Source organism: Calonectris borealis, chromosome 4 (genome assembly GCF_964195595.1).
Source record: "Calonectris borealis chromosome 4, bCalBor7.hap1.2, whole genome shotgun sequence".
Classification (NCBI taxonomy): domain Eukaryota; kingdom Metazoa; phylum Chordata; class Aves; order Procellariiformes; family Procellariidae; genus Calonectris; species Calonectris borealis.
Window position 1 is genome coordinate 48,559,728 of NC_134315.1, and position 20,998 is coordinate 48,580,725.

The 20,998-nt window shown below is 40.3% G+C and overlaps 1 protein-coding gene across 2 annotated transcripts in view; it reads right to left on the reverse strand.

The window, feature by feature from the left end:
* Positions 1-20,998, reverse strand: part of GUCY1B1 (guanylate cyclase 1 soluble subunit beta 1) — a 48,446-nt gene that overhangs the window by 10,702 nt on the left and 16,746 nt on the right. For both annotated transcript variants that reach the window (XM_075149441.1, XM_075149440.1), the window contains exons 3-7: positions 20,481-20,581; positions 19,341-19,459; positions 14,252-14,449; positions 3,961-4,191; positions 2,409-2,525 (exon numbers count right to left, since the gene is read on the reverse strand). In XM_075149441.1, the coding sequence (XP_075005542.1) occupies positions 2,409-2,525; positions 3,961-4,191; positions 14,252-14,449; positions 19,341-19,459; positions 20,481-20,581 (766 nt within the window). The remainder of the gene's footprint in view (positions 1-2,408; positions 2,526-3,960; positions 4,192-14,251; positions 14,450-19,340; positions 19,460-20,480; positions 20,582-20,998) is intronic.

Here is a 20,998-nt window from a genome sequence, read left to right on the forward strand (position 1 = left end):
TGGCGTCCGGTGAGCTGTCGCTGGCCCATGGAAATCCGGGGGAGGGGGTGTAAGTCTCACGCTGGGCCGTACCCATAGCCGCAGCAGGTCTCCAAGGTGAACAGCCTCTGGCATGTTGGAACAATGAAGCTAAGGGAAGTCGGCAAGCCGGATCCGTAACTTCAGGATAAGGATTGGCTCTAAGGGCTGGGTCGGTTGGGCTGGGGCGTGAAGCGGGGCTGGGCACACACCGCGGCTGGACAAGGCGCCACGCACCGCCAGCACAGGCATGCGTGCGGCGCCGACTCTGGATGCGCGCCAGGCCTCTCCCATAAATTTTATGGAGGACAGGGAGGTGATTCGAGAGCATGGCTTCACCAAGGGCAAGTCCTGCCTGACCAAGCTAGTGGCCTTCTATGATGGAGTGACTACATCAATGGACATGGGAAGGGCTACTGATATCGTCTGTCTGGACCTCTGTAAGGCCTTTGAGACAGTCCCCCAAAACATCCTTCTCTCTAAACTGCAGAGGTATGGATTTGATGGGTGGACTGTCCGGTGGGTGAGGAATTGGTTGGATGGTCACATCCAGAGGGTAGTGGTCAACGGCTCAATGTCCAGACGGAGACTGGTGATGAGTGGTGTCCCGGAGGGGTCTGTATTGGGACCAGTACTGTTTAATATCTTTATCAATGACATTGACAGCGGGAGCGAGTGCACCCTCAGCAAGTTTGCAGATGACACCAAGCTGAGTGGTGCGGTCGACATGCCTGAGGGACGGGATGCCATCCAGAGGGACCTGGACAAGCTCGAGAAGTGGGCTCGTGTGAACCTCATGAGGTTCAACAAGGCCAAGTGCAAGGTCCTGCACCTGGGTCGGGGCAACCCCCAGTATCAACACAGGCTGGGGGATGAAGGGATTGAGAGCAGCCCTGCCGAGAAGCACTTGGGGGTACTGGTGGATGAAAAGCTGGACATGACCCAGCAATGTGCGCTCACAGCCCAGAAGGCCAACCACATCCTGGGCTACATCAAAAGAAGCGTGGCCAGCAGGTCATGGGAGGTAATTCTGCCCCTCTACTCTGCTCTGGTGAGACCCCACCTGGAGTACTGCATCCAGCTCTGGAGTCCTCAGCACAAGAAAGACATGGACCTGTTGGAGCGGGTCCAGAGGAGGGCCACAAAAATGATGAGGGGGATGGAACGCCTCTCCTATGAAGAAAGGCTGAGAGAGATGGAGTTATTCAGCCTGGAGAAGAGAAGACTTTGGGGAGACCTTATTGCAGCCTTTCAGTACTTAAATGGGGCTTATAAGAAAGATGGCGGCAAAGTTTTTAGCAGGGCCTGTTGCAACACGACAAGGGGGAATGGTTTTAAACTAAAAGAAGGTAGATTCAGGCTAGATATAAGAAACAAAATTTTTACAATGAGGGTGGTGCAACACCGGAACAGGTTGCCCAGGGAGGTGGTAGATGCCCCATCCCTGGCAACATTCAAGGTCAGGTTGGACGGGGCTCTGAGCAATGTGATCTAGTTGAAGATGTCCCTGCCCACGGCAGGGGGATTGGACTAGATGACCCTTAAAGATCCCTTCCAACCCAAACTATCCTATGATTCTGTGATTCCATACATGTTACGCACCATGCCATGAACATAAAGTGCCTTCACTATGAAGGCAGTCAGAATGTTTGGAATAGAGTTAGAGTCTACATTAAAAACCAATTAATTTCTTATTTGAACACCATACACTACCTGTATTTGAATAGTGTGATTTGCTATCTCAAAAATATAAAGTATGGTATCTTTTTTTACGTTCATGTTCATAACTTCTTGTTTTCTTCTGCGTCATTTCTTAACAACAGTTTGACAAAAGTATTGCCTATTCTATGAAGTTCTATCTGTGCCTGAGAGCATCTCTAAGAAGTCTTGTTGGTTTCTCTCAGGTACAGTTTTCTATAAATAAATAGGTTCCTTGAGATAGTAAGTGCTACTTTACATGCTGCATTCGTTCATATCATCCGCCTCCTCTCCTGCCCTCTCCAGAGAGAAGGGCACAGAACTGTGTATGAACGTATGAGCCCAAGCAAGAACACATTTCATATTTGTCTCCCATATTGTTATGAAGCAAAAGTAAGTGTAATTGCCTTTCTACATTTACTTTGATACAATGCCATATAATCGGTTGGCCCCTTGCAAAGAAAGCATCAGACATGAAGTATATGTACTTCACCATCCCTATAAATCATTCTACTTAACAGCTACACATGAATTCACACCTGTGACTTTTTCTTGGCTCGAGACTGAAAAGGCACTGAGCGTACTAATGTGCAAAGAATTTTCTCTGAAGACTTCTGAGCTTTCAGCACTTCGTCTTATCTCTCCAAAGCATACTTACTTAAAGAAAAGCCAGGTGAATATTCTCTAGTTACCTTGGTCCTCAGTACAAAGACTGTATTGATATGTGAGAGGATCCCATGGAAACTAATATCAATATGAGGCCGGACCAGGGAGAAAACTGACAACAGACTGCAATTTCCTGGCTGCAGCTAGAATAGAAAAAAAAAAAAAAAGAAAAAGATTGTTATGTTTTATAATAAAAATATACATGGAGTAATTCTATTCAATTTGCTTAGATGACAATACTGAATGGAAAAGAATATGTACTTTATGCGTTTCTCCATTAAAACACAAGGTTTTTAAATTAAGGATTTTACATCAGAAGTATATTGACTTCAAAGTGCAATTCTAGTCTGCAAGATGACTTTGTAAAATTCTGTTAGACTATCACATTTGTTATCTGTCAAACTGTTCCCATTCTACAGTAAAAAAAAAGCTTTCCATGTTTTCCTCCTAAGTGACCTCTTTCAAACTCCCTTTTCAATAAGGTATGTTCTCTAAAGCATCAACTCTGATAATAAGGATTCTGATATCCATCCTCAGTAGGCTGAATAGTTAGTTATAGCTGTTCAGCGAATACCCTTGGGAAAAATCTGGCAGAGCTACTTACAAAGCTCTTCTTTCAAATCTTTCTGCAAAATTCAGAGAGAAATCACCAAAAACAAATTGCAGGAAAAAGCAAGTAACATAAAATTGCATTTTAAAAGTATGTCAATGATTCAGAAACAACATGGTATGTACAGCATCAGCCTACATAATTGTAAAGATCATTTGATGTTTTCATCATCTTTACCTTTTGCTTCTCTCATATTACTACTTTTACCTGTTGCTTATTTTTAGAAACACTGTCAGCTCTTTCAGGCAAAAACTGAGGTATCCTATTCATACACAGAATACATAACATTAAATGGACCTCTGAGTACTCTTTTACTGTAAATAACCAGGGGAAATTGCAGCAGCTGCATTCAGTTCAGAATACATATATATATATCACAAAAATAGTTTGGCTCATCTTAGTTAATACTCATGCTTTTGATGCACAAGCCAAGAAAGTATACCACAATTTCTGTTATTCTGCTCTTCAGTTATTGTGCATCTGACAGCTTAAGTATTTGAAGGCATTACTGTCAAGTAATATAGATAGACTATGTACCTGCTGCTACACTATACAGTAGTATGGGCAAGACCATCTCCTGAACCCCACGCCAAGTTGCACTCTCTCACATCCACTTTAAAGAGTATTCTGCCACTTCCATAGCAAATGTATCTTGGAGTGAGCTACAAGAAAGAATCGGGTATCAACCTAACACCTGAATTGTGGGGGTGATCAGCTTTTCTCTGCTCAAGTTTATTCTCTTACTGCACATGGACATGATAATAAGGAACAGAGCTGTTGTAGAATTAGGGCTATTTTCACAGTCCTTTTTCAACCAAGAGGAGCACAATGTAGTAAATATTATACAGTTACACAAGAACACTGTTTAGACAGAGAATCCTAAAACTATTTTATTAATCTTTAAAATAAACCTAAAGCATCTAGCATTAGGAATCTCTATGATTATTCATGTATGAGAATCATCTAACCTGTGGAAGGACTCTGTATATAGCATTGCCACACTGTGTGACCACCAGATCTCTGTCAAATATTATGTGGAAAGGAAAGGCCTTGCAGAAAGTATAGGGACTGATGCGAGACTCTTGGGTACCATTTTCTTCAAATCTGTCAAGGTCTTCATAGTAGTCCTCTTCTTTAGACTCTTTCTCCTCAATTAAAAACTGAATGTGGTCACATTCTTCATTTCTCAGTTGAATAACCTGGAAAAATGAGGGAAAAAATGAAAAACTGAAAACTCTACTACTCATTAATAACTGGAATGCTACCATGAAGAGAGGAATACATTTAGAGCAGAAAGATGAATTCAAGAATGATATCTGCATCTTGAAAAATATTATATTCTAATAAGTATTTCTGATTTTAGAGAGTCTTTATGACTCCAGGTGAATAATTATGCCTTTGCTTAGCCACAGTTGCTCTTTGCATGATCAACATATTGAAGATCACTCAAATACAATTTGTAAAGCCTGAGTGAAATGCACATCCTGAAATCAGGGGTGAAGGCTCACGTAATGCTTGCTTTTACCGGTATGTACCAGAAAACAGGACTCTCCCCTCCCCTTGAATGAACATGTGGCAAGTCTTGAATTATACAGACCATTTGAATCCTTATTTTGATGAAAGCTGTTTGCAAGGTCTATAACACAACAGCAAACAGTGCTGACCAGAGGATGAGCATGTCACAGTCAGCCAGAAGAAAGGTGGATGGAACAGATGTTTGAATATACAGTCCTGACACATTCAAGCAGTGATGACTGCAAGATTAGGACCAATGGACAAAACTAAAAGCAATGACAATCTTCTCCAAGCTGCATTCCATATTAAATGAAATCACAGCAAAACCAGTGTCATCTACATCAGTTGAATCTCAAAAAAGTGTCTTGAATATAGCATTTCACAATTGAGTAATTTTACTCAAAGTTAGTAGAAAATATGAAATTAATAGGGATTATTTTCTTTGCAGTGAGAGTCATGTATTGCAGTATAATTAAAGCTAATAACTAACAGAACAACATAATTTACCTTGAGAGCCCAAATTCACCTCTTCTCAAGCCTAATTAGATTTAATGACTGGAACAGAACAATTCTATTTACACAGTATTGTTCAGCGGCAACTTTCTGGAACATGTTGCACCTGATTCTACTTTTCATGTAGAGTCTGATCCTAAAGCCACCAAAGCAAAAAAAGACTTCTTAAAATCTCTAATGCATCCTGATTCTGCCCTTTGCACATAGTCTAACCACAGAGATTAACAGTTACAATATGAAAACAGAACGGATATGCACAAACCTGATCCCTAAGGTATTTAGTTCATTAAATATTTCTCCTCCACAATTGTCAGCCATGCTAGCTGATCGGTTGGGGAGTGCTGATTCCTTTATTTGTTCCTATACAAATGGAGGAGTGTAAAACAACAAAACAATATTTTATTGCTAAATGATGCTTAATTTAAGAAGGTAGTGTTCCTTGATCTCCTATTTGACTATTCATTTAAAAGAAAGAGAGGCTTTTCTGGAGGACAGTTCACAGCAGGAGCCTGACTTAGGTGCCCTATACCATGTGGTGCATTAGACTTCTCTTTCTCTTGCATACGTAAGTAACTCAGAGAAAGATCAGCCTACTAAATTTACCAGCTAATGTAGGTATCTAAAGCTGGATGTGTGAACAAGCTCAAACGTTAATGATGATAAAACCTAACTTCCTCAAGAAACTGTGTTGGTAACCCATATGGCAGTGTGTGGCAAAGAGTAGTGGGAAATTATGAATTAATAAGAGGTAAACCTCGGAAAGAATACATGGTGGTCATTTGAGGAAAACAAGTTATGTGGATTTGTCTAGGAAAATGGAACATAGTAGATGGAGTCCTAGTTTTCCTCTGAATTCAGGGTTTAAAGGTTCTCCATGTCTTCCTCTGCTTTTAAATCATTATCCTTGAAACAGTGAGAGACTGTGGCCATACTGAGGATTGATAGAATGCAGTTAAAGTCTTAGTTCTTACTTTCTATCACTCATACACACTCTCACAGGTTTTATTTTATTATTGCTATTATTGTGGCCACGGATAGCTGAGATTATACACAGTAACGTTTTTCAAATTATGTAGAATTATCACTAGAATTGATCTATGCTTCCAGATCATTTCCAGTCTTGGATCTTACTTCAAAGAGTTGCTCTTGCCACAACTGGGAAAAAAGTGCATACTTTGGATGAAAACCTTCTTCATTTGGCAAAGCAGTCCTAAAATTCATTTTTAAAGATCTAATAATTTTTAAGGAAATGTTCATATTAACAGCACATCACCTTCCACAGATATTATCACCTAATGACCATCTTAGTCACTGCATACTAGTATTCTGTCACCAACCTGCACCTGTACTTACATGTTTTTTCCTGCTACCATGCAGCACCTAACAGATTTTTCATAACTTCCCATCTTTTTCCATTTATTAGAAATGAATGATGCATCAATAAACAAAACTCAAGTGTTGGTTAAAAACCAAAACTTATAAAAATAGAACTGCTACATGCTTCAAGACGTTTAGCTAGGTTTGAGACACGACCTTCCACAGATCGTACAAGCTTACACAGTGATGAAGTCAATCATCACACACGATGTGCTATTTTCCAAATCTTTGTAGATTAGAACTGTGTCAGTAACAGTACAAAACTGCAAATTTCTCAGGCATCTTCAAGTTCATTTGCAACGCTATTTTAACCAGACCCCAAGGCATCTAGAAATGCTTGCTCTACTAGTGCATCACATTAGTGCAGCAAATGAACAACAGCCAAACACGTGGAAATGTGTCAGATCTACAAGATAGCCACAGCGCCAGCTGCACATGCTTGGCAAACCTGATATGCTGTGGACATGGCTGGTTTACTGAATTTGATTCTGGTCATCCATGCACAGACCCTTACTAACAGAAACTACAATCATACCCCTCTCCAGGCTAAGAAAGCTACTCATTCATCCTTAAATAACTTCCCATTGGATATGTAATTTCATGATGTCTTTTCTGCTTACATCATGTATGCACTATCTAATCTTCCTATCTCATGATTTCATCCACCTTGTCAGCAAATTTAAAATGAGCACTTCTGGCCATTAACATAATATGTTAAATTCTGTCCCTTCACCCTCGTACCTACAGATCCAATCTAAATGGCCAGATACTTATCTGGCATAAAGACCTGCCCTAGATACTCTGCAGTAAGCTTAACTAGAATAGAACTTATCTATTGTTTCATTCTGCAAGTGAAGTTTGCAAGCCACAGAATTTCAGTATCATTTAAATATTGTTGAAGAAGCCTCTGTTAAATGCTTGACAAATAAAAGTTCAGTGACAGAAGCCACAAAGCCAGGAATCAAGTCTAATTCTTGCTTCCCCTGCAGTCTTAGCTGGTGAAGTGACGTCAGTTCACTACGTCTAAAAGCTCAATCACCATAGTAACTGCAGTTAAAAAATGAAGGGGAAAATCACCCTCCTAGTTTCAAATAGAACATATAACATCTAACTGCTAACCTGCCTGTGCTTTCCACAAGATGTATCTTCAGAGTTTGTCCTTGCTTAGCCAAGTGAAAAGTCACACCAATATTTTGTGGAAGGACAATTCAGAGAACAGTTATTTTAAAATGACTTTGTGGTTTAATATATTTGGTGAGCTTCACACAAGATATTAAATCAAGCAGTATCACTGTAATATAGCATTTATAACGAACCCATGCTATCTGTTAAACTTTCAATGATGTATCTACAAGACATGACTCAATTCTCTAGATACAAGCATGTCCACAAGATATGCTCATTTCTCAGCATGGGAGAGGGACAGAATGTCCTTGAACAGGGATCTTTTTCCATCAGATTGTGAAGATTAATATGAAGTCAGGTTTTTGCCATTTAAAGGTCAATACAGGATGAAATTCTTAATCTCTTCTGATCAGAACCGACTGTGCAAAGCTACTTGACAAATTTCACTGCAGCTGTTCCAGGGTGATCCTGAGGCAAAGCAGTTCACTGTGGAAACGGTACCACTCTTAGCTTTGCAAACCCAAAGTTAAAACTGCGGGGATGTCTCCACCTGGCAGCTGGTTTCAAGGCAGAGACTCTCAGGGCACCGAACCTCTGAGCCTGGAGCTAGTGAAGTTGCCTGCTGCCCTTGTGTCAGAATTACCTTCATGCACAGCTAGCATTTTAAAGTATGGATCAGTATTGCTTGTCCTCCATAACAAGTACCTAAGTAGTTTTCAGTTCAGCTCTCCAGCTGGTCTCATTATGGCTTTGTTTTTTTATATTGCCGTTAGTAATGAGACAGTCAGAAATTACTGTCTTGTCAAGGATTTCCCCTGGCCTTTTCTCATTTGATATTGTAAACCGTCTTCGCTGTCTAAAAGAAAGATTTTGCTAGTCTGCTCTCAGATAATAACAGAAATGCAGAAGTCTGTTTTCCCAATCGATTTTTGGGCTTTGTAGGATTGTACAACATTCTTCGCCGACCCATACCGTTTCTAGCCTTGAGGGAATCTCTGTCCTAACTTCACCTTCATAGGTCACCCTCATTTATACACAACCAACCTCTGACAAGTGAAGCAAGAGAAGGCATAGCCAGAAGGCTGCTAACAGAGATCTCATGCCAAAGCTGGTCACCAGCACCATGAAGATTTTTAGTTCTCATACTGAGACTGGCAGAACTTAAATATTCTTAGTGTGTTCTCAAAGTCAGCAACAATTCTTGGGACAATATCTGCTGCAAAAATTATATAGTCTTAGCTCTATTTAGCTAAAAATGGATTATCATATCAGGAAAATAAGGCAAATTGGATTTGAACTAATTAATCAATTAACGTCAACCTAGGCTTTCCCGACTATTCAAATGGAATTGTGAATCCAAGTTCAAAACAAATTGCCTTCCTTGCAGTGCTAACAGAGTTTAACAGAGACAAACTGAGACCTTGTATTTTTTTTCTTGCCTTCAGCACACACATACCCTAGGTGTTAAAAGAAAAGGCACATTTCCTGAAGGACACCATTCTGGAAAAAAAAAGCCCTACTGTATTTCAGAAGAACGTATGTATATATATATATATATATGTATGTATATATAAAAAGTTCTGTGTGAAACTGCAGGAGGGTGATAAACTTAAACTTTTTTTTTCCATTTAGCTATTTCTCCACCCAAAGAAAGAATCAGGCTTGCCAATGTGACGCCTATCTACAAGAAGGGCCGGAAGGAGCATCTGGGGAACTACAGGCCCGTCAGCCTGACCTCGGTGCCGGGGAAGATCATGGAGCGGTTCATTTTGAGGGTGCTCACGAGCCATGTCTCGATCAAGCAGGGGATCAGGCCCAGCCAGCACGGATTCACGGAAGGCAGGTCCTGCTTGACCAACCTGATCTCCTTCTATGACCAGGTGACCCGCCTAGTGGATGAGGGAAAGGCTGTGGATGCGGTCTGCCTGGACTTCAGTAAAGCCTTTGACACTGTCTCCCACAGCATTCTCCTAGAGAAGCTGGCGGCTCACGGCTTAGACAGGTGCACTCTTCGCTGGGTAAAAAACTGGCTGGACGGCCGAGCCCAGAGAGTTGTGGCCAGCGGAGTTAAATCCAGTTGGCGGCCGGTCACGAGCGGTGTTCCCCAGGGCTCAGTACTGGGGCCGGTCCTGTTCAATATCTTTATCAATGATCTGGAGGAGGGGATCGAGTGCCCCCTCAGTAAGTTTGCAGATGACACTAAGCTGGGCGGGAGTGTTGATCTGCTGGAGGGTAGGAAGGCTCTGCAGAGGGACCTGGACAGGCTGGATCGATGGGCCGAGGCCAACTGTATGAGGTTCAACAAGGCCAAGTGCCGGGTCCTGCACTTCGGCCACAACAACCCCAGGCAACGCTACAGGCTTGGGGAAGAGTGGCTGGAAAGCTGCCCAGAGGAAAAGGACCTGGGGGTGCTGATTGACAGCCGGCTGAACATGAGCCGGCAGTGTGCCCAGGTGGCCAAGAAGGCCAACGGCATCCTGGCCTGTATCAGAAATAGTGTGGCCAGCAGGAGTAGGGAGGTGATCGTGCCCCTGTACTCGGCACTGGTGAGGCCGCACCTCGAATCCTGTGTTCAGTTTTGGGCCCCTCACTACAAGAAGGACATGGAGGTGCTGGAGCATGTCCAGAGGAGGGCAACGAGGCTGGTGAAGGGCCTGGAGCACAAGTCTTATGAGGAGCGGCTGAGGGAACTGGGGTTGTTTAGTCTGGAGAAGAGGAGGCTGAGGGGAGACCTCATCGCGCTCTACAACTACCTGAAAGGAGGTTGTAGCGAGGTGGGGGTTGGTCTCTTCTCCCAAGTAACAAGTGATAGGACGAGAGGAAATGGCCTCAAGTTGTGCCAAGGGAGGTTTAGACTGGACATTAGGAAAAATTTCTTTACTGAAAGAATGGTCAGGCCTTGGAACAGGCTGCCCAGTGTGGGAAGTGGTTGAGTCACCATCCCTGGAAGTATTTAAAAGACGTGTAGATGAGGCTCTTAGGGACATGGTGTAGTGGGCATGGTGGTGTTGGGTTGATGGTTGGACTCGATGATCTTAGAGGTCTTTTCCAACCTTAATGATTCTATGATTCTATGATTCTAATTTGGGACAAAACATGAACAATGTGTTTTTCTCAAGATTTGTTTTTCCTCTTGTGATCATGAGATTTCTTAGGTTTTCTCTGCAGGTTGAGGGAGGTGTTCCTTCCCCTCTACTCAGCACTGGAGAGGGCACATCTGGAGTTCTGTGTCCAGTTGTGGGCTTCTCAGTACAAGAGAGATATGGAGCTATTGGAGAGAGTCCAGTGAAGGGCCACTAAGATGATTAAGGCACTGGAGCATCTCTCATAAGAGGAAAGGCTGAGATAGCTGGCACTGTTCAGCCTGGAGAAGAGAAGGCTCAGGGGGATCTTATCCATGTGTACAAATACTTGAAGGGAGGGTGCACAGAGGATGGAGCCAGGCTCTTTTCAGTGGTGTCTGGTGCAAGGGCAAGAGGCAACAGGCACAAACTGAAACACAAGAGGTTGTGTCTGAACATCAGGAAACGCTTTTCTACTGTGAGGGGGACTGAGCGCTGGCACCAGCTGTCCAAAGAGTTTGCAGAGTCTTCATCCTTAGAGACAGTTGAAAGCTGTCTGAACATGGTCCAGGGCAACTGGCTCCAGGTGGCCCTGCTTGAGCAGGGAGGGGGTTGGACAAAATGACCTCCAGAGGTCCCATCCAACCTCTGCCATTCTGTGATTCTGTGTAACCCATGAAACAAAATCTAACCACTTAATAAAAACAGTATTATTGTAAACAATTAATATCTGCTACCACCTTCAGAGAAACTGGTAATATGTAAGACAAATTCAAGCAAAATTTCATGAAAATACAGACTTAGAAGCATGCATTCTCTCAAGCAGATTTATGTAAGCATTTGTTCTAAACAGCCGGAGAAGAAAAGTGGATAATAAAATATTAAACATCAAATTGCAGATATCAACTTTACACAAATATAAAGAGAACTGCAGAACTTACTAAACCAGTCCTGTGTTGGAACATTATGTAAATGCCTTGGATAAAGAGATTTGGAAGGACAACTTGAGAATCTCAGTTCTGTTCTTGCAAGTCGGAAGGCAACACCCATAATATCAGAAACTTATGGCTAGGCACTGAGGCTCTTACCAGTTCCAAAAAAAATCTTCCTTAAGCAAAATTCTAAGTAAAGTCTAAACAAAAAATTTTACAAAAGAGGCATTGATTGGTCCACAAAAACTGAGGGGATGAAAAGCAGCTCCATTGTTTTTCTGTGCTGTGCTATTTCAAACAATGCATTACTAAGTCTGAAACATGAAAGCATTAATTTACCAAATTATGAGGCAAGGGATCGAGATGAAAGAAGTCGGTCAATTTTTTTCTCCTGTTCTCATTTTTTTGAACGGTGTAAAACTAGCCAGGTACCACAGTGGCAGACTTACTCTGCTTTAAAATCCTCACTCTGTACCATGAATGATTAATAATTGACCTGTGGAGTAATGGAGGGAGACTTTCATTGTCTGTGTGGATAATCTGCAAATTTTGGCACTCTCACTTTACAGAAACAAGTAGCTGATTATTCTCTGCTTATCTACCACTGAAGTTTGTGAGTACTTGTGGAGTAAAGCACTATTTAATGTCATTGAAGGTGTCAAAAGCTAGGCTTTATTAACCAGCAGAGACAAGAAAAAGTTCAGGGTTGAGGGCATGACTTCCTAATAGGGACAGGGGAAAAAACAGGGTAACACACAAAATAAAATACAGACTATATGGACTTTCTTCAGCTTAGAAGTAATACTAATTTTTAGGCACCTATGTGCTTTTGGCTCAGACAGTCTGGAAGAATAGTTTGGATTTAAATTAAACTTTGTGCTCCCTTACAATAGGTTTGACCAACCTATTAAAATTAAATTTCTATTTAATTACAGTACAAGAATAAAATTTCTAGAAAAGCCTAACAAAGTCAAACGAAAATGAGAAGTAAATTTAGAATCAATATTTAAAACTCTTTGGAACATATATTATTTGTGAGAAGTCCTAGATGGACATCAGTACTGTCCAATACAATCTTCTCAACAAAGTAACATTCAGATTGAGGACATAGTTTGTCAAAGGTTTGTTCTGGTAGCTGCTTTGCACAACCCAGATTTCTCCTCTGCCCCACTGATCACTTTTGCCTCTGCATAAACCCCTCGACTATGCTGGCAGAACTCTCTCAGATAGACAGAACACCAAACCACATAAAGGAACAGATGTGGGTAAAAATAACCCAGAAAAAAAACCCTGTTATTTTGAAGCCAGTTCATTTCCTCAGTCTAGTTTATTTTATAGCTTCACAAGAGCTGGAGAGACACAGCTGAAGAAGCTGTTGTAGGACAAGCTTGAGCAGTAAGGGGGACTGCAGAAGCCACCTGTCCTACCAAAAGAAATGCTTGTCAAGCAACAGCTTCAGCACTCTTGCAGCCAACGTTCCAACACGGTACTCCTTGTTTGTCTCAACACTTTGAATAAACAGGGACCTAAGAAGAAGATTGTTTTGATTCTGTTGCAACCTGATTACTAACATCTGCTGTAAAAGTTTGAACAATGGATTTCTACAAAGTAGAATCTAAACAAGGACATCAAGTATATCACCATCACTATACAGAACTAGCCATTCACTATAAACCTGAGCTAGTTATAACAAGAAACCTAAAAGACAAATACTCTGACATAGCAGTACAAATACCTTTGTCACTGGGTTCCTTGTAAATCCCTTACCTAAGCAAGATTGTGTTTTTGTGACACATTCATGAAACTGGAACGGATTTTCTGAACAAGTATACAATGAAACTGTGCTAGAAATGTAATATGGCCAGGGAATAGTTAAAAAAAAAGAATGCTTGCTGTACCTGCTTCTTTTTCTACTTGATGAAAAGTATTTTATATCAGTTGCAATATTTCTAACACCAAAAAGCTTTTATTTGCTGTTTTTCCCCAGATATATCTGCACCTTGGATCAAGCTCTGATTTTATACCATTATATATGCAAGGCCTGATCAAGTAAATCTTTCTGTTGCTCTGTATGGACACAAAGCAGAAGCCTCTTTCCCATTTCACAAGTGACTTTGCACACGACGTTATGTAAGCTCTGTGAACTGAGGACCATTCTTCCACTTGTGGGGCAGTAGGTGTACATCCATCCATGCTCCCGCACAATGGTAGTATGAGACCCACAAACACATCTTGGTTCTGGGATGGACCTGGCGTGCAGGCTGGGAGGAAAACACTCTGCTCGCCAGCCAGGCCTCATCAACGCACATCAGCCTCACAGTCTGCACATAGATGAAGAATCTAGGACACAGAGACAAAATGTCCATGTTCTCACAGAACACAGCAGACAGTAAGAAAGATATGCCAAATATAAAATAAAGTGGAAAAAAGTACACCAAATAACCCAGTACCTAATTTCTGTACATGGCATCTTCTTCTTTGAATAAGGCGATATTGTTCTGAACTGTTGCCATTTGGGTCTGTTTGCAAATTAGTGCTGGCCTTCTCAGCAGATGGCTGACCTGTCCTTAAAGCAACACAAATGATGATGGCTCTTCCTGAGTCAGTACTGATGCCACTGCTTCACAGAGGACAGCAACAATGAAAATGATTGTTTGCCATCACTTCACTTTTGATTTTCTTGATTTTGTCCTAATGACATAAACTTCCAATGTGTACATCCCTTCAGACATTACCTTCATATCTATTTCTGTACCGTGGATCTGTTGAGCTACTGTTTTGATGATTCCAATGACAATATCCTGGAGACCTTCTCTTTCCGAATAGTAATGCAGAATGAGTCCCTTCCCCTTCTCTGCATCCGTGCATCTAAAGGAAGGGGCTCGCATACCCGGGTAAATAGTAGCAAGGTGGTCATGCAAAGCATCCAGGTTCTGGAAGAAGAAATTAAAAACATGATTATAAGGCATTCACTTATTAGTTCTGAAGAAAGTAAGTACATATTCTGTCTAATCTGAACATTTCCTTTCTCCTACTGCTCACATTCCCTGTGCCTTTGCCTTATTATTTGTAAAACTGTCATAGCAGGCTTTTCAGGTAGCTCGTGATGTTCTTTCCATCTACTGTGGCAATATTTGGACAATGAATGGCATCAAAATTAGCACTGCTAAAAATTACTCCAGATAGTAAGAATTCATGCTTGACTATGCTGTATTTTGAAACACTCCGATGGTTAAAGACCTTGTGTGTGTTACACAATCCTGTACCTCACCCATTTTCATCCTTTCCAAATTCTAGTCCCTATAATCTCCTCTTCAGATGTGAATTTAGGTGTCTGAATAAACATGAATCTTCTTCCTTATTCTCAATGAAAAAGGCTAGTCCTGACACTGTTATCAGTCAACCCAAGTTTACAGGGCCTAACAAAGTCTCGAATTTTAAAGTAAAGATTTAAATGATGAAAAGACCAACCTCAAATACATACTTTCTTTGAGAATAAATGAAAAAATCCACAGAATACATAGAATATATCACAGCTGCCGTAATAATGTTTCAGAACAGGTTATTCAAGAAAGGGAAGGTGTCTTCTATTTTTCCAGTTGATGTCCTGGACATCTTATGTATTTAACTTTAAATTTTGACCAGACAAATTGCTATCTGGAGAGGAAAGCTAAATGATAAATTGATAGGCATATCTAATGAGGATATTAAAGAGAACAATGAGATTAAAATCACACTTAGTACACAAAGCTAGCTCCAACTCTGATTATGAAGCAATTATCAAGGCTCCAGTTTGCTATTTACTGTATATTTAACACAGAAAGAGCAACCTAGAGCAATCTTGCTGGATAGTGTTGCAACCCACATAATTATTTACCTATGTTGTAAAATTCATACAACTCCTTCACATCCAATGTCCAGAACATTACTGCATATTTTAAATGTTGTTCTCCCACCGCCTCAGGTAACTGCTGGCACCAGGCTTTGCATATTGTTTTCTGCCAGCACAAAGAGAAGTGAGGTGAAAATATTTCCAATGTGCTGTCTGGGCCATTCTCCACCTTTCATGAGCATCTGTCGATCATCAAATTTGTGGAAGCATACTGAACTTGATTTCATGTGAGTTGTGAAGCGTTCGAACAGCTGCCTCTTCTCCTGGGAAGCCTCCAGAGGAAATGAGACTCTTAGAAATTAATTCTGTAGGATGCACTCAGCCTGGAACTTCCTCCTTCAGTTTTTTAGTTTGTTTCAAATCCATGTTTTTGTTGCTATATCAACACCTCCAAATTAAAGCTTGAAGAGGCAATGATCTGGGAGTCAATTCATTCCAGCTGTTAGTGGGCATTCAATTGCAAAAAGTATAATGCTTGAAGGCAAATTCTGCAAGAACTTTGCAGGGTTCAAGACAATGAAATTGGAAGAGACTGCTTTGAAAAAGTGTGGATGAGAAAAGAATGAGAGAGCTGACTGGCTCTGCGGGAGTGCCCAACAATCTCCTTAATCGGGTGCAGAACTGCTCTTTCAGTACACATGCCTCAGAAACAGCTGGGATATATTGACCTTTTGGAAAAAAACTCTTAAGGAGACACATGGGAAAAGGCAATAATCTTGCAGGTACACAGTCCTCAACACCTGAAGAATTTCAAAAGGAGTTTGTTATGGGAAATGGCCAATGTCAAGGATAGAATTTTTATAAGATTGTCTAATTATTAACACTCAAGTCCGGCAAAAGTGTTGCTAACAAATGGCAGTAGCCCCCTTCTACAAGACCACTTTGCCACCCTACTACCCCACTACTGACTTTGTCCAAGCAGTGTCACAGGCAAGCCCATGTGATATGCCCTTCAGTCTTGACTCTCTAATCATCCAGCGTGAGGGACTTGCCCCAGGATGTATTGCAGCTGCTTTCCAGTCCCCAATGTGTCTTTTCTCCCTATGCATACAGATTATGAGGTGAGTGAAGAGCTTATTGTATTCAGAACCTTGCTACAACACGTAGTCAAGAAGCAGCAGAGATGTGCTTCCAGACCAAGGAGCTGAAATCACTCCCAGATCCTGTCATTTGGACATTGTCACTGTCACTCCCACTGCTATTTTTTGTTGTGTTTGATCCATTCTAAATTGATATTGCAGCTTCTGGAAGAACAAATGCATCTTTTTTCCCCATTTGTTCACCTGCTATGGGCCAGAGGTGCAGTCAGGTACAGACAACAACAGATTAAGCTCTCTCCATGAATTGTTGGCTCCTACACTGCCCAGATGTATGCCAGAGCTTGTGCTGGGACTAAAGACACGAATTCTAGAGCTTTGTAGAGCAGTGATCAGCTCCATGGTGAAACACAAAGGGATCTCCAAGCAAGAACAAGCAGTGATACTAAAACAGGCACATCCTGGCCTGTCTAAAAGCAAAAGAATTGTGATTGGCACCTGAAATACAAAGATATGCTGTTCAGCTCTGTGTGGTACAGAGCATCTGGAAACTTTTCTAAAAGAGGAATTAGTCCCCTGAAATTTATTGCATTGCAATTATGAACAACTAAATAGCCATGTAAATGATTCCCTAAATGTGAGAACCAACCACTACTCCAATGTTCGATTTTCATTCAGTAGAAAGCTACTGAACATAACATATAGGCTTCTTAGGAGGTATCTCTTTTCACGCTGCTTCTCTTTGGCACAGTGTCTTTCAATATGATTTGCAATTTTCCAGGCCTGTGTTTTTCATAGAAAGTATAAATATTAGATTTAGTTGCTCTATCTTTTTCCTCTTTCATGAAGCTTGAAGTACCTGTGTTTCATCTACGAATAAACTAAATTTTCTCTGAGATGTCAAGGGAAACAGAACATAAATATGAGATTTATTTTCACATGCTTTAAAAAGCTGCAGCCCTCAATTATTTTGTATATTCCTAGACTCAGTACAGATTTCAAGAAGCACCTTTCGGAACTCTATTATGTATTTTAAGAATTTGACAAAAGTTCAGCACATTAAAACCAATCTGCACCTATTTTTGTAATAGGTATATAAATTAGTTTCCTGACCTAATCTGACTGCTGGAATATGCAAAAATAATAAATCACAGATAATGTTGATTTTCCATCATAATAAAAAGCTAAAAAGTACACTTCTGGCACAGCTACTAACACATTAGTCGTGTTAAAATTTACAGAAGTGTATAATAGCCAATGTCATCTGTTAACACTCAAATTCAAACAAAGCAGCTTAAAATACTGTCATTAGAAGAATATAAATGAAAGCTGTTCACGATTTTATAGAGGTTTGGTGTGCACTACAAACATGTCCAGTCTTTTCATCATCACACATGGTAAGGAATGGAAAGATGTATACTATATGGAAAAGGGGATGAGGGAAAGGAATAGGGAAGGACTGGCCCATCCATGTGTACCCAAAGTGATGGAGCAACGGGCCAGCTATACCTTTTTTTTTCCTCCTCCCCTATTCTTGCTCAACCCTAACCGCAACCTCAGTACATGAGTCATGTTTAAAAATTACATTTATCTGACAGGTTGCTTTGAGGGCAGCCTGTGCATGAAGCTATGAAATACGAAGGATGTCATATCCCATAGACAGACAACGGTATACAGATCACACATGGTATGCACATGTTGGAGCATACACATACCCTGTCTGTCTGCCCAGCAATTACAGTCCATGGGACTTGTACAAGAAATCTGGGTTGACTACATTTAGGATGCTCTGGAATAATCCAGGTTTTGGGGCAGGTAGTGAGACACAGAAGTAAACATTCCAGTAATCCAGCAAACTATGCACTCGGCTCTTTTCACTTATTATTGCTGGAGAGATTTTAAGGGAACACATGACAAGAGGCTGCTAAATTTCCCGTGAAAATCAATAGAGATTTGACACTCAGCTTCTGGGCAATCTCCTGTGAAATCTTAATCAGTTCAGTGTTTTTAAACTCATTACAACACACAGTTCTCTCCAAGAGTGATATATATCACAAATCTTAAATCCAAAGTGGTTTTTTGAAGTGAACAATTTTCAGGTGACCAAAAAGGGAAGCCCATTTTTTCTAGAAATCACACTTTAGAAATCACATTTCTTCCATGCTATTGAAAAATTGTTTTCATTTTGTTTTGTTTTACAGTGCAGTGTCACACTGTTCTGCAGTTAGGAAAGCACAAAAATTGACTTAACCACAGATGCTCTGTCCCACCCTCAGTTCATGGATGAAGGATAATGTCTTAGAGATAAGCTGTGTATGAGCCCTAGCTCTGTACATAATGTACAATTAGAAATAACCAGCATCTATAATTAGTCAAAGAGAACTTAGGAGAAGAAATATCCCACAAATCTGAAGACCACATTTTCTGTTAGTATAAATAAGGTAAGTCTTTTTACTTAACACACAGAGACAATTTGAATTGGTGGTTTTTTTCATGTCTGTTGCACTCCATACTTCAGTTACATAGGAAAACTCCTGTTAAAAACTTTTCTTTGGAATTTCAGATTTAGGAATGCTTCTGCAACCCCAGCTTACCTGCCTTCTCACTCCTTTTTTATGAAATTGAACAGTCAAAGATGGTATGGGAAAATTATTACTCTGTCAGGTAACTGAATAATATATTAATTGAGAGAGAAAGAGAACAACAATGCCAAAACTGCTGAGCAGTGGAAAGCTCTATGGAATACAAATACCAAGGAAGAAAGTTTTCAGACACCTCTCCACAAATAACTGGAAGATTATACAGTACAACCTATATCTCCAAATCTCAATCTAATCTGTTGACTAGACCATACTTCTGTCTGGCATCTGAAATAATTTGGCACAAAATTCTTACCTGCAAAAACTCTCTGACATTTGAGCCCAGGACACGTAGAATTGTATCATAACCAGATTCTTGACAAAACACAAAAAACATCTTCCCAAACATTTGAAGAATTTCCCCGGCATTTAGATCTAGTTAAAACAGGAAAATATGATTCAGTCCAAACACTGCATTTCACGTACTTTGCTTACTACTTTAGTTTCGTATTCATAAATAAGAAAGACAGTACCTAAACTCTACTCAGATACAGTAGTTCAAGAATATGAGAAAAACAAGATTCAGGGTCCACTTGGCAAATAATGAGTATTCAATACAATATTTCATTAGAATTTACCAATTATCATTACGACTTTGCTGCATTGTGCATTTCACGCATGTATCGCATTTTAGATTTTGATACAGATAAGAAATCACTACTTGAAAATAAAGGAACTCGGTTGTTAGTAGTGCTCATCTCAGGGGAGTTACTTCTGGTTTACAATAGCATGAAACCACATCAGCTGCTCCAATTCAACATAACTACCATAGTCTTATGGGTTCTTGGCTAATTACTGATTCAGAACAAATTCGTATCACACTTGGGTCTGCAGATAAAGTAACGCTGATGGGCATAATTCTACCTTTTAAATTCCAGACCAGAGCTGCAATGATTGAAAATGAATGCAACCCAAATCAATGGCAGATATGAAATGAGATGTGCCCATGCCACAAACATTTCTGTAACTCAGCATGTTTCTTCAGCAGAGAGATCAAGGATTCATTCATGGGCCGCTCTTGCAGCAGTGGTTGAAACCTGGGTGTACTGGCAAGGTAGTTACAGTGGTATATTGTTACTTCATGGCTGCTTGTAATACTGACCATGCTCTGTGGATGAGGCATATTACTGCAGTTTAAGGTGTATCTATGACTAAGAAAACTTCAGAAGTAATAAAAATCACTTCTAGTAATAAAAGGAATAAAAATATCTTCAATAAATTAAAAAAAAAAATCCTTTCTTCAGAGATTTTTTAAAAATTCTCCCTTTGACCAATACCCTGTTTTCACTTCCTCTGTGCTAAATCCTGTTTCTCTCTCCTACATGGATTTTTTTTTTTTGGGGGGGGGTTATCTTTTATGTGATGAATGGGCAAAGAAGATATCCGTATTACTTACTAAGGACCTTGCTTGCAGCTGCAACCAGATCATAGGTTTTGGAATCATCGTAAATTATTCTGACAAGAAACTGTCCTTCTTCATCCAGCTGTGCCTCCTTCCTAAAAAGAAAATAGAACAAAATCTTTTTCATCGAGGGAGAAGCACCATATCAATAAATCAATTATATATTGTTTGGTATTAGTCTTTTAAATAAAATAAGTTTGTAGGTTCTACCTTTAAGAAGTTACTTAAGATAGAAATTAGAAATAAATCTGTTCCATATCTCAGAGTCATTAAGGTACAATAGAAATATTTCAGACCACGAGTGTTCTGAAAATAATAATTAGCTGTGAGAAAATAAACACAATTTTTCAGTGCAAGAGCCTCACAAAGAAGTTACTGAACTAATAAAGACAGAATTTGCATTTTAAAATAGGGGAATATCCAATAATCCAGCCCAAGATGGGCTCTTTAAACACTTTTTAAGCAAGTGTTTTCATTCTGTCCAATTTTGATTAAACTTTATTTGCAAAAGG